The sequence below is a fragment of the Stegodyphus dumicola genome, chromosome 9, assembly GCF_044657685.1.
Source record: "Stegodyphus dumicola isolate Sdum_Otavi_A_Nest chromosome 9, ASM4465768v1".
In the NCBI taxonomy this organism is placed as follows: Eukaryota; Metazoa; Arthropoda; class Arachnida; order Araneae; family Eresidae; genus Stegodyphus; species Stegodyphus dumicola.
This window is the reverse complement of record NC_140776.1, coordinates 109,599,040-109,620,874: the sequence shown is the minus strand read 5'-3', so window position 1 is coordinate 109,620,874 and position 21,835 is coordinate 109,599,040. Positions and strand designations below refer to the sequence as shown.

At 31.9% G+C, this 21,835-nt stretch overlaps 1 protein-coding gene across 1 annotated transcript in view; it reads left to right on the top strand.

The window, feature by feature from the left end:
• Window positions 1–21,473, top strand: part of MTF-1 (Metal response element-binding Transcription Factor-1) — a 90,818-nt gene extending 69,345 nt beyond the window's left edge. Inside the window, exon 8 of the mRNA XM_085823894.1 lies at window positions 8,037–21,473. Coding sequence (XP_085680020.1) covers window positions 8,037–8,743 — 707 coding nt within the window. The 3' untranslated portion in view covers window positions 8,744–21,473. The remainder of the gene's footprint in view (window positions 1–8,036) is intronic.
• The last annotated feature ends 362 nt before the right edge of the window (window positions 21,474–21,835 follow it).

Sequence of the window (21,835 nt, the reverse complement as noted above, 5' to 3'; positions counted from 1 at the left end):
AGCTGGCATAGAGCCAATTTTCGCAGCTCCAATTTGATTGTCTTTTAGAAAGGCAAATCAATTTTCCGGCAACTTTTGGTTTCCAGTAGCCTTGAGAATTGCATGTGCAGTGCATGAACTAAAGAAAGTACCTGTTCTCGTATAAAACAAAATGAGTTTAATCCTAGTATACGGTACCATGAAGATTAGAATCAAAAAGTATGTATTGTAAAGAAAGAAAACCTCCAACAGACGTGGCTCCGTTCCATCATAGAGGGAAACAGCTGTGCATGCACGATATATCTGTCGCCAAAGCTCGAAACCGGTGTCGAAGTTCGAAGGTCACGTTATCAGGAGTTCATAAAATGAATATCGTTTAAAATTTCTTTAAACTCTAAAGGAAAAGAAAATATTTTTTGGCGCAAGTAAATTAATTCATGGATTAGTTATTTTGATGAGGGGAAAAACTACGAAAATCCGTTTTTAAAATTATTGCGAAAAATCCAAGAAAAAACGTTCTTTGATAAAACGTTTCTTCTTGGATTTTTCGCAATAATTTAAAAACGGATTTTCGTAGTTTTCTTTTTTGTCAAAGAACTTTTCTTCTTAACACGTATTTCTCAATTTCCTGTACACATCGCGGAGAGGGAAATTCTGGCCGCCAGGTTCCTTCGCCAAATTCCTTGGCAAATTTTCCCTCCGCTTTCTAGCCACGTAATAGCATTTACGTGTATGGAACTTTTTCTTCTTTACATAGACATTCTTTGGTTAGAATAATCTCCATGTATGGTACAGCGGATGATGAGCAGTAAACGAGTCATTTTGTTCTTGGCGACAATTTTCAAAATCGTGTGAAGGCCGTACCGTATACTAGGATTTTACCGCAAAATCTTTTTTTTTTTTCCTCTTCTTTTTAATAAATACCATGTCATTTTGCAGTAAAATAAAAAAATAGTAATCAGTCATCTAGGCTAACCATGTAATATAACTATATTCGCTAAAATATCGTTGATTATTCTAATTCAATTTTTAAGTAATTATCTTTATTTTTATGTTATTCATATCATTTAATGTTGCTTCTTCCCTCTAAATTTATTTATCATTAGTAAATAATATTTCCAAATTTCAGGAAATTTTCTCTGGCATAATCCTGAAATTTAGTAAAAAAATATCATTAAATAGATTTCTTTCTTTCATTTAGCTGCAGAATGTCTGCAAAAAAAGCCTTATTTTATTCCAGATTGGAGAGATTCTAATCTCAATCTTCAGTGGAGAAAACAACTCCTATTATAATTATATTTGTGTTTTCAAGTGTTAAGGTGCCTTTTAAGAAGACATCTCACACAAATTAAATTTACCAAAAATCTAACCTAACTTTTAGCATTGTGTTGTGATTAATAAGAACTGGATTAGCCTCATGTTAAACTGGTGATGATCATGAGTAATAATTAAATAAAACATACAATTGTTATCAAATGCATATATCTTAAATTTTATTAAGTTTCTTAAGTGGAAAAGTAAACAAAATTATCAAACAAAGTGTACCAAGAATAATTAAGAAAATGCCCTCTGGGATTTATTGAATAATTAAGCGAATTTGCTACACAGTACAAGTAATACCATAATGAATTTACATCTTAGCACAGCCAACGTACATTACGCAGATAGACTGGAATTTTCTCGAAACATACCTGGAAAACCTGGAAAAGTCAGGGAATTTCATTCTCCTGTTTGAGTGGCAACCCTGAGAAGTGGCCCGAGAATTATGCAAAGTTCAGGGTAAACACATGTCACCAAGTTATACAAATGATGTGAAAATGCACAGCCCTCCACCGGCACATTGAAGAAAATATAAGGGAAGGAACCTGTAAAATGTTCAATTTTCATGCCATTGTATCTGCTAAGGAAATCGGCCATTGTCAATGGAGGCAGTTCCAGCAGACAGACGATTTTACAAGGGCATGGTGATTGGACTGAGGAGGCAGGTTGATCCATATGGCAAATCTCAGCTGACACACACCTGGACGCATCCACAGCCAGAGTGATGTCAGCATGCATGGATCGGTGCATCCATTGACAAGCAGTGGCGCACCCGCAAGCCACTTCTACCTCCATTCTACAGCATGTTCAAGACAAGACAGCTTGGATATTCCCATATCAATCAGAACCATTTGCTGTTGATGCATGGTGCTTGATTTTCGTTTGCTTGTCGATGCTTGGTGTTGCATTTTCAATGTTGGGTAGTGTGTTTGAAAATTATACCAAGCAAAAACAGGCCATAGCATTTTGAAACACGAAATCTACCCCTCACTGATTTGCCAAGACACAACTAAACATACACAAAACACAGACCAATCTTTCATTGCTAACAGCAATTTGATGAAAAACTTTGTCATTTGCACAGGGTCGTGATCTCAGATGAGTCACTCTTTTGTTTCTCCAATGATAGTCACCAGGGATGAGTGCGACATCAGTGTAGAGACAGGTCCAATCTGGCAGCAATTGTGAAACACCTCACTGTGCGACAACGCAGCATCATGATTTGGGGCACAACTGCATACGGTTCCAGATACCTCTAGTTCGTATTCAGGCACCATGACGGCCCAACAATACGCAAACGATGTGCTGCAGCCAGTGACATCCCCTACCTTCAGGGAGTGCCAAATGCCCTTAATCAGCAAGATAACGCCCGACCGCACACTGCTCACATCAGCTAATGTACTCTAGGTGTACAGATGCCTCTGGCCACCTTTCTCTCCTGATCTTTCACCAATTGAACACATTTGGGATATGATTGGATGCCATTTGCAGACACTGCTATTGCTGCATTCAGAAGACGAACTGTGACAAATAGTTGACAGGCAATAGAGAGCCATTTCTCATTACACCATCCTAGTCTTATTGACTCTATACCTAGACATGTTGCTTCGTGTATCCCAGTCCAAGGCAGTCCTACAAACTACTGAGCTGACACTATTCTCGCTCTGCATTAAGCATTTCATTTCTAAATAAAGATCACTTATTGTTCATTGCTGTCTCTCTGTGTTTGCCGAGTTTCATCACTTTCTGGCCACTCCTTCTTGGTTGCATTTTTAGTGTCAGGTAGTGTAATTTGATGGCTCACAGTGAAATGAATATAATTTACGCTGCAGATGGAAGTGCTTAAATTATAGATAAAATGCTCTTAAATTATAAATGTTGGTTTTAATAAAAGTGTGTTATATTTTGTTTTAAAGGAGATGTTTTAGATACTTGCAAGTTTTAGAATTTTCAATTCTTATAGAACAGAAAAAAGTTTTCTTGCTTGTAAATTAGCAGTAATTAACAATTAAAAATAAGAGTATTGTATATTATCTTATATTTAATACACAACAACATGCAAATAAGAGTTTTCCCCTCTGAGAAGTGTAATATGTAGCATGTGTTAGTGAATTCATGGAACTAACACATAAAATCTCCAGGTAAATTCTCCTTATATATGAAGCCTTTTCTCACAAGTTGAACAGATATGCATCTCCATGAGCCATAAAAGGATTATCAATAAGTTGACATGCAGTGGACTACAAGGTAGAACATTGTGAGGGGCTGTAATATTGAATTACCTATTATTGCTATTCATGAAACTAAAAATTCAATGAAGATCTGTATCCACAGCTGTTTATGGCATCACAGCTAATATTAAATGGTATTTTTCTGTTAACGCTTTTAGCAGTTTAAGAAATTTGAAATAAAAAGGTCATCGAAATAAGTGTCTAATTTTTTTTACTGCCAAAATCGTAAGATAATTGCATTTATGGATAAAATAGTTGTAAAAAAGTCATTTATTAAAAGATAAAAGTGTAAAAAAAAATCATTAAATATGATGGACCACACAAATGCGACTAAAATTTTCAAGCACAAAATTCAGAAAGTATTTCTTATTTCAAACAGCTATATTAAGTACCATGGTAATTGGCGAGTGGTCATCTTAGTGGGAATTTGATGCATATTAGCTTTTCAGAAGAGCAACGATTTAAGCATAATTACTTTAATTTTTTTTTTTTTTTTGTATGAACCATTTGTTTATTAAACTAAAAACTATATCTTTCTAGAAGAAAGGATTGACATATTTATGGAGTATCCCTGAATTTAAAATATACCTATTTGAGATTTGAAGTGATGTAAAAATATACAAGGTATTGTGAAATAAAGAATTGCCATTTTTTGATTTTTAGCTATACGGGAAACCGAAGGAAAATGTTTCGTTATTTCATTACATCTTAAAACATACTTTAAATTTGATTTATTTATTTTAATAAACAAAAGAGTACCCCCACATCCTTAAATTATTTGGTATCGATCTAATCTTTCATATATTTTCCCAGCAATGGTTTAAGATATATTCAGTTTTTCAGAAGTAAGGTAAAATATTTCTAACAGTGACTTTTTGGGTGTTTTTAAGAAGTGTGTTACGTAATAGTTCTTATTATAGTTATTTTCTACTTTTATATTTCCTTCCACTTTTTCTGCCTTCATTTTCCCCCAGGTGTCAGAAGAAAAACAGAAAAATCTATCTGGGTAACAGAATCTAATGAAAAAGAAAACGAGAGGAAGACTTAATAAACCAGAACCTTAAAATTAGTCAGTTTTTCCAAAATCCAAAGAATACCCAAGCTGAAGCTACTAGCACTAGTTGTCCATCAACGTCTCAGCTACCACTGAAATTACCAAAGGAACCTAATAATCACAAAGAGTTAGAAGGTGTTTTCACTCGGGAATTACCTTTAACTTCAATGCAGCCATTTGAAAAAACAAAAGAAATACTAGTGAAATCTGCAATTTCTGCAGTAGATATGCATTTGCCTGTGCCTGATGATTCTGAATTCATAAATCCATTATTGCCATCCCAAGTTCAGGCCTTAATAGAAAATGGTCTTGGATATTATCATAACCTGGTTTCCAATTTCAGTTTTTCAAAAGACAAAAACGGACATAATTTTTTTTTACATGTGCTTTTGTCGAATCTCGCCAGACAAAAAGGAGTTAAAAAGGATTGGTTGCTAAATTCTTCTGAAAAAATTCTGTTTATTGTTTTTGTTGCAAAATATTTAACAACTTCAGCAACATAAAATTGAGTAGTTCTGAATTTAATGACTGGAACCACTTAAATGAGCACCTAAAACTTCATGAAAAAAATAAAATGCATTTCCGGAATATACACTTTTGGTCCAATTTCTTAGAACGATTACGAAAGAATAAACCTGTTGATTTTTAATTTCAAAATTTATTACAAAAAAGAGACCAGGCATTGGTGCATTGTTATTGAAAGAATATCTATACCATTCAGTTTTTAGCGAAACAAAACTTAGCCTTCCGTGGTTCCAGTAAAAATTATTTGAAAGAAATAATAATTTTTTAAAGTGTATAGAAGTGATCGCAACATTTTACCCCATCATGTCTATGTATATTAATAAAATTCAAACTAAAAAAATATGCTTCATTAACTTGGCGATAAAATTCAAAATGAAACAATTAGCTTAACAATTAACAAAAAACGTAAATGTTGCACAAATTACTACGATTGCAAAAGTATACTCAAAATAAGGATTAAGGAATTTGTCAAATGCATCTACGGTGCCGAAGTCTACCCTTACATGCGCATTAGCATCACATATTTTCACGTTCAAGTAAGATAGAAAAGAACACCAGAGACTAAATCCTGCCCTGGTTATAATCTTTTGGTCAAATAAGACAGTGTGCTAGGAGGAAGGGGCACTCAGACCGGGCGAACTTAAGGCTGCCTTAACGCACTTAAAAGCCCCAACCCCTAGAGGTGATGCAAGAGGCTACTAACCTATCTGTCAAGCCAACGAGCTAAGACTAAGCAGAGTCAATAGGAATACTCAGCAGCTCATATTCCACGTCCCCGTCCTGAAGGGATGCCTTCAACAGGGGCCCCAACCTTGGATAGCAGACCGAAGTCACTTAAATACTGCCAAATAGACCGAGCCACCAATCCGGTTTCCTAACACTACGTTGTGGAATATAGATGTTGGCTTTAGGCGCACCACGGGGGAAACCAAGGAAGAATATGAATATGCAGTTTTGAGGCTCCAGGCACTCACTGGAAACCTCAAGGCTTGCTGAATTCACCAATTCCACTGACGGGATGTGTTTTGCCCCGGACAATCATGAATATCTGACTGTATAGCTCCACCACAACCAACGGAATGGACAAGATAGTACTATATGGTTCCTGTCGAGCCTGAACCAGCCATTGCCAGTGATGACTCTAGTCCTGTGAAGATAGATTTTAAACACATGTGGCTGAGACTGCCTAGGTACAGATCCTAATCAGTAGCTTCCCAGCTATACCCGAATAGACCCCCCGGGAAGGGTGTGTTCAAATAAGAAGAATTTTCCTGTTCAGACAGGCAGTGAGATGGACTGCTAGTTTTAATGACTGCCGTTGTGCACCGCACGACCCTGCACCTATTGTCCCCGCAAACTTGCACATTGCCAAGTTTATCCACAAAAGTGCACTGTGCTTTAATTATTCATTTTATTTTCATCCTATTTAAGTGTACTTTGATAAATTAAAGTTTTTCTTCCCGACTCAAGATTTTCTTGGTATAAAAGTATAAAAAAATTATGAAATGAACCAAAGAACATAAACTTTAGAACATCCAATTTGTTTAATATGTTTGTATCAGAATTGAATTACAAATAGTTCAGTAGCATAAACCATGCATTATAAAGTGAATTTAAGTCAGTTTGTAATTCCTCTGAAATGGTGTCACCACACAATGTGAAAACCTCCAGGTTAAAGATTTTAAGGTTGGCAACTGTGCTTTTTAAACTTATTATGATCATGGCCTACTTGTGTAGAAAGCTCACAGATTATTCACCATAATCAATTCAATTAGCTGTAGAAGATTAGTGCCCCTAATTTAAATTGATAAACATCACACTGCGTAACGTACCTTAAGTGCTATTTTCCTGCTTTTCCTATTTTTTTCACTATGCATATTGCTCTTATGAATGGTATTGTCTCTGTGAATATCCAATATTCTGTGGCTTTCTGTGGATATCAGACTCAGTGATGCTACACTTTTTCTATTTTGTATGTATCATCTAGAGTCTACTGTGAAGGAAATTACTATTACATTCTTACATAGAGGATGAGTCATTTAAATGATGCGTGGAGTTTGTACAGTCTGTGAGTAAAAAAGCAAGGCCAACTTTTGCATTGCCTCCAGTATGACCCTTATTTATAATTATTTTTTCTGGTGAGCAGAAATCTGGGATAGAACTGAAATTAATCCTAAGCTATATGATTACTGTTTGGTATCATGCCGAAGGAAATGTTTCAGTGAGGAGGCACTGGAATAGTTTCCGATCATGCATTTAATGTTGTTCACCTCTTCATTGCAAGTCTTGGACATTACTGCAGTAATGAGGCAAGATATTTGCCGGCCTCATTAATTCACACTCACTGAACTAGTCACCCTAGTGACTGAGTGAACTTATGCGTGCAAATTATGTGCAGCAGTTCATATATTAGTGTACTTGTATCAATAGTGTACAATGAATAAATACATGCTTGAATGAATACTAGTATGCTTGTAGTGTACAATGAACTATGTTTATGATTTATGTGTGTGTGTATGCATGTTATTATGTTATCTATGTTAATTAATATAATGTATATCTAGTTTTATTATGTAACTAGCAGAACTTATGTATCAGCTGTATATTCTCTGTATGCAGCTGATATACAACACCTCTGGAACCCATGTTTAGCTGTGTAAATGTAATTGCAGTTTCTTAATTAATTCTCGATAAGGCATCCTATTCTTCTTCACGTACCTACCTAAAATATACAAAAAAGCCAACACTATTTATGTATGAAGTACTGCTTGTTTAATTACAACTTCACCTTTGCAAGTAATACAATATTTACTCTTACATAGCCAGGTTATGTAGTTATTAAATTACAAACATTGCTGAAAAAATGGCATGAAATTTAGAAGTGTTATTTAAAATTTTTGAAAGTTTTGATTTTTTTTTTTTAATAGCTTATGCTGTGATTCCACTTGGAAATGTGAATGTGTTGCCTCCACAATCTCTGTCTTCAGAAACTGTAACAACTTCTTTAGTTCAGGAACCTATCAGAACTGATAAGGGAACACAGCCAGAAATTGATGCTGATTCCATTACCTCTCCTGTGCCAGTGCCAAGTATGGAAGTCGAACCGGAGCCGGGCTCCGAACTCGGAAATCCATTATCGCATTTAGCCGAGTCTCTAAACTGTGCAGATCCAGTCAATGCAGAATTTCCATCAGATGATACTGTACCCGTGGAAGATATCATATCTGCTTCTGCTAAACTAGCAGATATTTGTAAATGTGGGCCTAACAAATGTAAGCCTCATGGTCGGTGTTGTAATGGCTGTCCTGGTATGGAAGGTCATTATTGTCATGATGGTAATTCTGATGATCCTGCCGATGTTCCCGTTATCGATAGTTCCTTGTTCATGCAACCTAATGAAAATTCAAATTCCTCTGCCACAGCATATACTATCAGTGTTCCTGAAAGCATAACAACAGATCTGAGTGATGAGAATTTAATATCTGTTGTAGATGCTTCGTGCCAAACTGAGGAAGGGGTTGTTGGAGAGGCCGTTGAGTGTAATCGATCTTGCCTTATATCAATCGATAAAGAAACACTGTCTCTGTATAAACAGTTTCAACACTCTAGCGGTGGATGCTGTGTTCATTCTTAAGTCTAGAGATAACAGTTCTCTAACCATATATTAGTGAAACAGTGTACATATTTGAAATGTTGATATGAATATAGCTTTTGCAGTGTATTGACTGTTTTGTGATAATCTTACGTACCATCAGGTGCTAGATAAGCATATTTTTAACATTGTACAAATGTAATTTAATTGCATTGATAGAGGGAATATTATTCATAGAGTAAGAATTTTTGCTTATTTATGGATATTAAATAATATATTTTTATTTTTAAATGAATTGAGGAAAATATGAGTTTAAAAAAGATTATAACTTTTTGCAGCATGATTAAAGACAAAATCCCCTGATTGTTTCAGAATACATTATTGCTGAAATTTACTTAAAAGTAGGGCTGATGAAAATACTTATTTTTATCATTTGATTCTTAAGGTTTATTTTTATGGCATATTTACTTTGAATTTTAGGTAAATATTTTATTAATTTGTTTATGTTAATTTGACATTATTTCTTTGTTGATAAAATTTTATATGTTTGAAAAAAAGAATCAATTAAGTGTTTGGTGATTGTTTTGATTCCTTTCATAATGATTTTAAATAATAATATTTACTAAATATCTAATCATTTATAATAAAATGACTGTTCTTTTCTCTCAGCTTATGTTTCTAAAATGCCACAAAAGTCTGATTTAAAAAATGTTATTAAATATGGAAAGTAAATGTTTATGCCAGATTTTTAAAATGCAAAATTATAATAAATTGTATACTGAAAGTCTAAGTTCATAAATAGTATAAGATGGATCAGGGTACTGATTTATAATGTATTTAGATGTAAAATTTTGCTATTAAAATGAGTAAAAGTTTATATGTTGCTCATCATCATAAATGAAGAATTGTAACAGCTATGTGATCATCATGAACTAGATAAAAAGCTAAATATTTTAATGTTAGATTTTATTGATTATTATTATTTATTTAATTTCACCTAATCTGAATGATTGCCTTTAATAATAAGGTCTTTATTATCTTTTTAATAATCTATGCCATAAAGCATTTAAATGGAAAAAGCAGCAGGAATTTGATCATGCACATATAATTAAGTACTATATTAGTAAGTAATTACAAGCAAGCAAATTTGCCGAAGATATAGTGGTTGTAATGGAGAGAAGGAGAAAACTGAAAATGTATATACAGTAAAAACTCAGCTGCCTAGAAAGCTTGGCAAATGCATAATGCGAGATACTGGAAAATTTCAGTAATAAAAAAATAAAAAATGCACTTCATAGTAGCGGAACCAAATCAATAGAAGAAATTTCTGAAATTATAAAAACATCTAATTTGTTATCAACTTGAATGTCAAAAGCTGTTCCCCCCCCCCCCCCCAAAAAAAAGAAAAGGTTTCCTCCTTTTTTTTTTTCTTTTTTTTTTTAAATTGGATTTCAGACATAAAAGTCTGTGTATTTTGTGGGTCTTACACATGTAAAGTAAAAATCGGTATCTAATCAGATTATGAAATCCCATCAGTTACAAAAATTGATAATGTTTTCAAATGTGTCAGTCATTTCAGCTGAAGTTTAAATAAACAGATATTTCTTTACTGAGATAATCAGCAGATACATTTCTCAGATGTTGCTTATAAAAACTTAAATCACTTAGCGTAATTTTTCACATTGTATTACCATTGTTTATCTGTTTTCAGATAAAGACCATATTGTGTGCATTAATGTACACTTTTCATGATGGCAATACCCTGTAACTTTAAAAATATTCCGATGCATGGTCTTCCATTAAACACAGTTCTAAAAAAGAAAAGAATTTTTTTTTTTATATTAATGTGGGAACGTTTTGAAAAATTTTGCTGTTTTCGTAAAACAACAGCATTAATTTTATTCTATATACCACATACAAAGGTAATTTTTTATAAGTCTCAGTTATTATATCATCTATCTTCAAGTATGAGGGTCTTTTACATTTCTTGCTGGATTATTGGTAAAGCAGCAATCCTCTATCAGTATAACTTTCCTATCAGATTTCCTCTGCAGAATATTGCAAACTTACTTGAAGACCCTATACTAGTAAGCTCTTGATTCTCTAATGAATGGAATAAGCAAACGTGTTAAATTTGCTATAGTATAAATTGCATGGGAATGAAAGAATTAAAAAGTAGAGAATCAATCCAACTTTTAAGTTGTATATACATATTGAGAATTAGTGATATAAGTTTAAATGAAATTAACTATTAAATAAAGGTGGATCAATTACTTTATTATTTTATTTTACAATATAACTCGAACTTTGTACAACCGTGAGCAGAAACATTAATTAAATCATAAAATTAATCAAAAACTGTACTGTGCACTGTGTTTTAGATAAAAACATTGTTAAACATTAAGGAACTTGTAGTGCACATGTACAGCACATTAAACTAAATTTAACTTCAGAGCAGAAAACTGGCCTTTGCTTGAACTAAAACATAATAAAATTGCAACTTTGTCAGTGCTAAAGAAAGAAACATTCACTTTTCTTCCACAGATAGAGAAAAATTCATCCATGCTTTCACATAGAGTGAGGGAAAAGGAGAATCCCTTTGATCAGCTGAGTGCACCCATGGTAAATACATTTCTTTTCTCTTTGCCTTTTATTTCATATGTTCCCATGCCATTCTAAATCTCCATTATTTACTCTATAAGGAATTTCCAGTTCTAGGGTTATATTCTTGACACAATACAATGGCTGTAATGGGGAGGGGGATAATTAACATCTAAAATAGAACCATATAATTATATTCACATTTGAGGTGTTATAAATGGGGTTCTGAGTTGTGCTATGCGAGCTGCATGATGGCTTTACAAGCCTCTTCTTTGTTTGTTTTTCTTTAAAAATCAGATTTTTTTTTTTTTTTTTTTTTTTTTTTTTTTAATATTCCATTTTTTCCATTAGTTGAATGCTGGATAGTCGAGTTTCTACTGTATTTACATATAAAGTGTAAATCATGGAAATGTGAAACTCTTTGCTCATCATAAATGTTATTGTTAATAGTTAAGTTGGCTTTATTATTTATTGTTGAAGTTTAATAAGGAATTTCAGTTTTTAATTTTAAATATGTGCTACTTAGATTCACTCATATGAAATCTCAGTGCCCGAGAATTAACTACTTGACAATAATCTATTCTTTCTAAACAGCTCACCAGAAAGCTATTGCAGTGCAATAAATACTGTTTTGTATAAATTTTTTGTGGAGAATAGGTTAAGTAACCACAAGCATTATCACCTTATATATGGTTACTGATTTTAATTCTAAATGAAAGGATGGAAAGCTGTGATCTAGTAAAAGAATTTTGTACTTAAACTGAGTAATTTTGTAAATAGTGTGCTAAACAATGAATTGGATATTTGGTGTCCTGCTCCTTGCCCTTCAAAATATTTGAATCTTAATTATGCTGGATTTGTATATTGGGCTTGTTTTTATTTTTACTCATTGAAAACTTACTTATGCACAATATTGTGTTTCTAAATGAAATGCAAACTAATTATCAATGTATCATCTTCTGAAGTCTAGTGCAAAAATGTTGCATCTCTTTTATACTTATTATTTTCTAACACTTTATATGTGATAGACATTTGTCAGTCTGATCAATTTAATATCTGAATCAATTCAAAAATTTTCAAATTTTTCCATGAGTCTAAGATATATATTTTAAAAAATACAAAAAGCATGATAGAAGTAATAAATTATTCATTTGCAAATTTCTGAGAGCAGACTTTCTCTCTTTTTACTTATTGTTTCTCCTTAGTCAGTTACTATTTCTGGTCTCAAATTTTTGCCTGGCTGCTATAGGAAGACGTTAGTAGAGGACTTTCAAAGGGAAACTCGGGTAAACTTCTCTGTAGCCACGTTCCAAGCCATTAATCAGAAATTAAATATAGCTGGATTCTTCACTATGTCACTGAATCATTAATAAACTCAAAATAAAATATTCTTCTCTCTCTCTCTCTTTTTTTTAAGCATTGCAAAATTTGCAATGTAATAATGTAATGAAGAGTCAATATAAAATGGCTGCCAGAGCTAGTACGATTCATTTCTAGCTGTTTTATTTAGCTCCAAGCTAATTTTGGTATATATTTCATTCTTGTTATGTGATATAAATTTAACTTGCTTTGTGATTGCTTTCTTGGTAAAGCTCTACAAATTTGATTCACCAAAATTTGACTATGAGAGGTATCCGAAATATTTACCAAAATTATTATGTTTCTAGAATGAAATATGTGAGTATGTGTTAGAGATTGTTTGTGATTTATAAACTAAGTAATATATATTCATTTCAAGCCAATTTAATTACTTTAAAAATACTAGTATAGATCGTTTTGAGACTATAAAGTGTATTCCAGTCACCATAGGGCATCACTCTTCTTTATTGTAATATTTAAATTCCTTATTGGTAAACTTTTTTTGAATATGAACACATTTTCCTTTACCATATATTTTGTATAAATTTATTATTTTCAACAACTGCTTAATTGTAAAACTTCACTTTATATGCTTTGTTGAATACCTGAGAAACATGCCAGTGTAAAATTTTAAATTAGATGGAGGAGCAACTTTAAATTGGTGTGGATTTTAAATGAGAATATCAGTTTCAAAGGCAGACAGATGCAGGTCTCTTTTCTTCGGGAGTAAGAGCCATAAATTATACTTTTTAGCAAATACTTTTCATATGTAATCAATTATTGATAGAAATGACTATTGGCTTCATTTTAAGGTAAAAAAAAAATCTGTCATGTTATGATGTTCCTGAAGTTAACAAAAAACGTTATTAGATGAAACTCAAGTCTCTTATACAGGTATCATTCATGTCGATTAAAAATTATAATGCATGTTCATGATTTGATACAGACTTTCAAAAATTATTTAATTGGTATTGCCTGTAAAACCTTCCTTTTATGGCACACATTAGTTGCTGAATGTTTTAGTTTATATCATTTGAATACTTTTCGGTAGTTTTCTGATATTGTATTGTTTGAAATTGATTTCTGTTACACTTTCTTCTGTTCCTATGAGCCTTTGAATAAATGAAATCATACTTTTTTGCAAATACTTTTTGTTTACATAAATAGTTATTCGTAGAAATGATTAATATATTAAAATAAAATGATTGCAATAATTTTGCTGGAAATGATACCAGATACCATAACCAGTTAAAAATATATGATTGAAATTTTATTGATATATGTTTTCAGAGCATCCACTTAATTCTGTGAGTGGCACAACATAACAGCTTCTGTTAACTAAATTTGTATAATTACTTAGTCTGTTTTCAGGAACTTTAAATCATTAAGATGATATTTACGTCATCAAAGAAAAAAAGTAAAATTGAATGACCTATTATAATTAATATATACCAAATAAGAAATCTCATCATACACTAAAGATAGTCATCCACTCAGGAAGTTTAGGATAGTGTAATACACAATTAGCTATAAAATGGCAGATGTATTTTTAATATTTATGTTATTTCCTGGTATCTTGCTGTTCAAAATTGGATTTTCTTTTGCTATGTTTTGTACTAAAAGTCTAAATAATTTCCAAATAACTTTTTAATTTCATATACCATATTTACTCATGTATTCCTCATCTACACCTTTTTTTTTAATAATTTTATCATGCATAAAATGAGAGAGGGAATTTATATGAGTAATTTCATTTCCAATGGCTGCTGTTGTAGTAAGAACATAATGAAAAATATTCAAGGCTAAACTAGGAATAATTATCGAAATAATATTTATTTTAAAGAAACTTGCATTCCAAAAAGAATTCATAGCAGTTACACTATCTAATAAGATATAACATTACACTATCTAATAAGATAGCTTCCTTTCTATTTCCATTTACCTTAAATCTTACCCACTCTTATTGTTATCTGCTGCTCCTTAGTCCTCAAATCATTCAATGCTACTGGAACTGCTGTCTGTATCATCTCCTGTAGCTTGCAATCATCACCATTGTCGTTGTCATCTCTATCATTCTTCAGTCTGTCCTGTCGTGTGCAATAAGGATCTTCAGATCCATCGAGCATATTAGATATTTCTGTTTTCTTGAAGGTCTTCACTGTTATTGTTTCATCAATCAGAGTCCATACACTCAAATTCCACCAATGTTTCAATTAATTAGATAAAACAAATTCTGAATGATGAATTCATTTGAAAATCAAGAGAAAGTCACTTTCTGAATGAAGGGGGAAATTATGAGAATACCATATTTCCTTGCATATTTTCTCCTCCCAGCGTTTTAGTGCTAGGATTCGGAAATTTTAAAATATTCCTTTAATTTCAACTTTTCTGTATTGTAGAAAGTTTTTCCCTTCAAGGGCTAGTTTACTGGTAACATTGATTTTTTTTTTTTTTATTTTTTTTTTTATTCATTGCATTCAATTTATATTTGAATTTTTGTATTAGCATTTCATCCATTTGATTTCCTCTTGCATTTATAATTTGAAATGTATTTTGTTCAGATTCTTCATTAAGTTACTCAGATGTAGCAGGTGTTTTCACATTTAAGAAACGTCCGAAACACATGTAGCCTTATCTACTCCTAATGTGTGTGATTTTTCAAAATTCAGATCTTTTGTTCAGCCCTCTTAGTTCTTTTAATGTCCCTTTTGAGAACTGCTGTGAAGATTCATTCATGATGGCTGCCCCTGGGCTTTGTAAGATAATTGTAAAAAAATAATACAGGGTGATTCATGAAGAAATATACACTTTCTAGATGCTGTTAAACAGTAACAGTCAAATACATGCACCACCTGAGCAAACCGTTAGGTAGATGTACTCTTAAAGTCTCGCCCCCGACAGAAGTGATATTGGCAATAGCATTCATGTCATGTGTTTAGTCAGTCAAAATGACAGCATCTGCAGAGGAGAGGGCTTTCTGTGTTCTTGAATTTAGGCAAATGGAATCCGCAGCTGCTGTGCAATGGCATTTTCAATCACAATTCAGAAAAGAACCTCCAACTAGAAAATCTATCTATCAGTGGCATGAAAAAATTGTTAAGTTATGGGCTGTTTGTGCAAAAATCCTGGATGACTGACTGTATTGCAAGAAGTCACCGTTAAAGTTTGCACCACCATTAAATGAAGCTGGGTAAAATCAATGCGGAGGGTGAGTCATGAAGTGCAGATTTCTCAGCCCACCACTGTCTGGAGAACTTTGAGAAAGAAGCTAAAAATGATTCCATGCAAAGTGAAGGTGTTGCAAAATCTGAGTGACTTTGACAAACAAAAGCGTTTTGGATTTTGTGCCAACATGCAGCTTCATTTTGGGGGGGGAAAGATTTTGCCGATAAAGAAACATTTCATATGTGTCGGAAGATAAACAAGCATAATATTTGCTTTCGGGGAACAGAGAATCCCAAATTCACAGTGCAACACGTGCAAGATTATCCTAAGGTGCAGTGTCTAGATAGAAAATGTTCAGCTCCTTCTTTTTTCACAAGCAAACTGTCACAGAAAGCACTTTTTTTTTTTTTTTTTTTTGGATATGTTAACTCTTTTGTTGATGACACACTTGCAAGATGACACTGACAACTTCATTCTCCGATTGAATGGTGCACCACCTCGCTGGTCAGCCTGTGTGCGAAATTATCTCAATGAACATCTCCCTCAGTGATGGATTGGATGAGCGCGTGGACTAAACATGCCACTTACCCAATGGCCACCCAGAAATCCTCACTTAACACATTGTAATTTCTTCTGGTGGCAGTACCTAAAGGACAAGGTATTCGTCCCTCCCCTTGCTGGTAATCTAGTGGAGCGGAAACAGCATATCACAGCCACTATTGATGGACTTGATAACACATGTTTGGCTGGAAATGGATTACTGGCTTGATGTGTATCGTGTGATTAAGGATTCACACGTAGAACATCTGTGACTGTCTCTAACAAAACTTAAAATAATACCATACAATTCTGTTACAGGTAATATATAATATCTTACATTGTTCTTGATTTATAGTTCATTGAAACTGTATACTTCTTTATGAATCATCCTGTATTTTGATAGTTAATTATTCATCCCTGACTATTTTTCATTTGTTATGTTCTTATTGTAATTGTGTTTTACAGAAATTAAATTACTGGAATAGTTTTCCTTTCTTCATTTTCGGGCAATAAAATTCACTGAAAAGGGGGAATATGGTATTAAAAAACTTTCAAAACTTTGTGCTAAAACACTAGGAGAAAATACGTGAGTAAATATAGTACATATTTTTTCCCCCTTACGAATATCATCAAATTACTAACATGATGATAACTAATCAGCATATATTTGAAACAAGCATAATATCATTATAGAACTGCATAATGATTCAAAATTTAAAAACAGCCCAGCAATAGGTGGTTAAGAATAATTTTATATGGAGATCCAGCTATTAATATTATTTTTTATGCAGCAAGATTAATCCAAAATAAATCACAAAGTAGTTAATTGCAAGATGTAAAAGCAGCATAAAAAATTTACACTTATAACAGTTTCAATAGTTTTGTCATTAATAATTCAGATAACTTTAATATCCATTTCATTGTTCGAATACACATAAAAATATTTTCGTAGTATTTATTTTTTATATATCAATAAACAATTATGCATTGAAAATATATTAGGCTGAATTTTTCTTTTTACAAAATAATGTATTAAATTTTTTCAGAATTCTGTAAGTTGCATTTGCTTTTGTGTATGCTTAATAAGCTTTAGATCAATTTTATTATATTCTATTTATTATACTTTTCTTTTTATAATATTTCTACAATATTTCTAACGCAGTATGAACTCTACTGAATTCTTACTTCCCAAAACTGATGTAATAAAATAATTTTTTATTTTAAAGAAATTTTAGATTTTTGTAAAAGTACTTAAGAATTGTTATTTTTTTAATTTTATTAAAAAGCAAAATACTGTACTGATTGTTTGTAACAGAATGATTTTTTCTTTTTTGTCCGTATGTTTTTCAAATGTATAAAATATATTATTATTAATTCATTTTTCTCTGTGAGCAGATTTAAAAATATGTGATTATGCATGAACTTTATGCAGTGTTTTAAAATATTACTTAATTTTGGGAGTTTTTCTTTTCCTGCATGCATTTCTTAAACTATGCTATAGTAATACTGAACCAGTCAAATAACAACATATTGTCTCCACTTAATTTCTGTTTGGTTTTTTTTTTTTTTTTTTCCTTCCCCCTCCACATTTTCAGACTAAATAACAAAAAGATACATCATTTGTGTCACTAAACTTTAAAATTTTGTATTTTATCTAGAGTAAGGAATTTTAATTGTTGGTGAAGTTTAAAAAAATCATTCATTTAAATAAATTGCCCAATTATGATAAACTAGCATATTTCTAAATTTTTGATATTATAGAACAAGGTGTAACTTTTGAGAACTTCTTTAGGAACACATGTTAAGGTTGATGTTTATAGCTAACATTTAAAATTTATATATATTTCCCCTTTGTAGTATTATGTATGCTTTCCTTTTTTCAAGGTAAATATTTTATAGTTTGATTCATTGCTTCAGTGCAGCAAATTACTTTCAAAAATGTACTCTACATTTAAAAATTCTTTTATGGAATTATAGTTTCTGAGTAATTGTAATCTTTTGAAATATATATTTAGTAAATGTTTGGTTTCTTGTAAATAGCAAAACAGTTTTAAGATAATTAATAAGATAATGAAATAAATATAAAGAAATAACATTTTTAGTTTATAAAATCTTGCACTACATTGCCTCTTAAAAAGTGCTGGTTAGAATTGGTAATACAAAAGTAAAATATTTTTCAAGTGGTTTCACAGGAAATCATTAGTTTCATATAAATGGATGAAGAAATTGAAAAAAAAAATCATAAATTATTTATATTTAAATGCTTTTTATTATTAGACTACTGTATGGTTACTCTATTTAAACTAAAAGAAAACTGTAACCTTTTGTTGCTCATTTTAGAGGCTGATTTGTCTTTTTATTCAGTCATGCACATCTTTTTTCCCCCCACTTTGTTTCATAAAAGTGTAATATTTTATAGTTGCAAATGTTTTCTTTTGTTGGCAGCCAACTGGTCTTATTGTTTATAGGTCAATTAAAAAGTGCCATACAATCCACTATAGCTAAGTAATGATAAAACATTATGGATACTTTTCCGCTTTGCCGGCTCAGACGATAAAGTCATCAATAAAGGTACAACTGATGCCAAACGGAATATCCTTGCTGGTAACTTTTTACTCCTCATTTTCAAAACAAGTCGCAGCCATTTCTTATTAGATTGATTGTTTGTTTCAATACTGGCATACAATTACATAGAATTTTTACAAGATAGTTAAATTTTATGCCCTAAGACCATTCATGGGTGGTAATTAAGGGATTAATCAATTAGGATGCAATCACACCATTCACCCGAAGGCGGAAGTATAGAAAAGGCAAAGTGATGGGTTAAATTCATCAATTCTAATGAGAATGTATTAGCAAAGTAAAGCACTGAAGTTTTACATAATTTGAGTAAGCTATTCGTACGAATTGAAATAATTTTTGAATTTAAACTTGTATTCCAAATTAAGATTTAACTTGAAATAAATGTAGATAATTACTGAGAGAATTAGATTTTTGTAACGTAGTTTACGTGAGATGAGATACTTGGGGTCATGAAACAGCGAATCAGGATGTTGTACCATGAAAACATAGTAAATTCTTAATGTCTTTTTACAAATTTATTGTCTTTACTTATTGGCTTTTTTACAAAATTTTAAATGAAATTAAAATGTTTATACCTTCAAAATAAAAGTTCTTAAAAATAACATTAGTCAACTTTTTTTATGTGTATACTGTGTGTTGTCACCAATAAAGACTGCTTGGCGAGATTTGCGCCGGTGAAACGGAAAAGTACCACATTATGAAATGAGATTCTGTAAGCAGAGGTACTGTTCTTGTGGAAGTGTCATTCACAGTTTATCATTCTTTTGATTTGTTGCACTGCAGCCATCTTTATTTCTTGTAATACGAATATACATCTGTTCCATCGACTTCCTTTTACCGTCAGGATCAAAACGAAACAACCAAGTTTCACCACACTGTTATGCCTCCATGGAAGCATTGTAAAGATTACAAAGAGAAACTGCAGATCATCTCACATTTTCTGACTTATTTGCATTGCTATGCCTGTGTGCTCTATGCTGGTGGTGATGCATTTATTATTTAAAATGAATTCTTATGACTGGTGCATTTTCATCAGATGTGATGGTTAATGGTCAATAACTGGTGACATAAATCCCAAGAGAAAGTTTACAGAAGATCCTCATACATGAATACATAGAAAATGTACATAGAAAATATACATAGAAAACATCGAAATTTTCTATGTATTTTCCTCATACATAGAAAATGTATATTTTCTTCCTGATTTGCATCACCTCCCTTGTCAAGATCGCGGAACCGTATAGCGAGTAGAAGTTTTCTGTATCCCAATGTTTGGATTGCCATTAGTACAAGTCCCTTTCTCATTCCTTTGTGTTCTTTGATCTGTTTTATGGTGATACATCTAACATTTTGATTGAATTCATCAATGGCTTGTGCATTTTTGTTGGTTGTGATGGTTGACGAACCAGTTGACTGTGGGTAATCCTAAGTGTTGCAATTACCACCCTGAAATCTTTGATGCTATCGATATGCATTGCTTCGATTCATTGTTTTGTTCCTACAGACTGGCAACAACTTACTATGAATCGATGTTGTTGAGTTATTTCGGGATTTGTAGGGAAATTCGATCATTGCACATTGACAGGTATCACTTAAGATGGTAAAGGAATATCCTTCTATGTTAAAAATTTCATTTATCTAGTGCTTGTCATTACCAAGCTACAGTGGATCAGGCATTACTTTTTGATCAATATACTTATAGCAATATGGAAAATTTTGCTATGAGCATTGCTTATATGTTGAAGTATTAATGAAATATAATAAGCCAATAGTGGAATAATTGAATCCAATAGTGGAAGAATGAAAAAGGTTGCATTTAAATAGAAGTACACGAGAATTTAATTCCATTTTCTTAAATTTTGTTGCAGCAAGTATGTACTTAAAATTAAATATTTATGTAGTGAAAGAACCCTTTTTGAACAAAGAAGCTTTCTAGGTATTGGAAATGTTTTCAGTATTTAGCAAGTAAGATGTTGAACTAATGTAGCAAAAGTGGAATTTTTCCATGAATGTGTTACTTCATTCAAGGCAATTCTCTGTGATCTCATTGTAGGGAAAATAAACCGGTGATTGGGGCAAGGCCAGAATAAAGTGCATTCAGTTACTTAATTTTTCTTCATTTTATTATGATTATTGCTACATTAGTTACCTTTAGCACATCTGATAAGCACGACTATCCAGTATATTTTGCAATTGCTTACATCAGCAGATGAAGAAATATTATAATCTTAGTGTGTTAAACAATGTTTGCTAGTCTTAAAATTGAGAGAAAGAGCTTATGGCTTTTGTGTATGTTTTTATTTGTGTTGTAAAAACTGGAGTTATTATGAAGTGTTTTATACATATGCTGTGTTTTTCTCCCCTGTAATAAATTCTATGGAACTGTTGCAGTCTTTGAATATTAAAATTTAAAAATATTATAGGAAATAAGTCATATGTGCTAGCTTTCTGGTTTTTGATTTTGTCTTTGCAAAAATGTGCTGTACTTTATTGATAAAATTATTAAAATGTTTTACTTCAAAGATATTGTTTTGACTTACTGTAGCTTTATTTATGCCTATAAACCTTTAGAAATCAAAATCAAGAAAGTATTTTAATAGAAATTATAGTGTGTATGTTTGCATTTTGTAGATTAAAGTTTATTTACTGTTTCTGTTACTAAAAAGTTACTGGAACTGATATATCCTTGTATATGTATTAAAAATTCAGTCAGTTATGGAGTGTTCACATGAGGGCTTTGCAGTCGCAAGTGGCAAAAACCAAACTTTGTTGATAAGCAACCAGATCTTTCTATGTCGCAGAAACTAGTATAAGGATTTTGTCTAAATGAAATGTTCACTTTCTGCCAACTTGGTATAAGAACAGACCAGTGACACTGAAGAAACT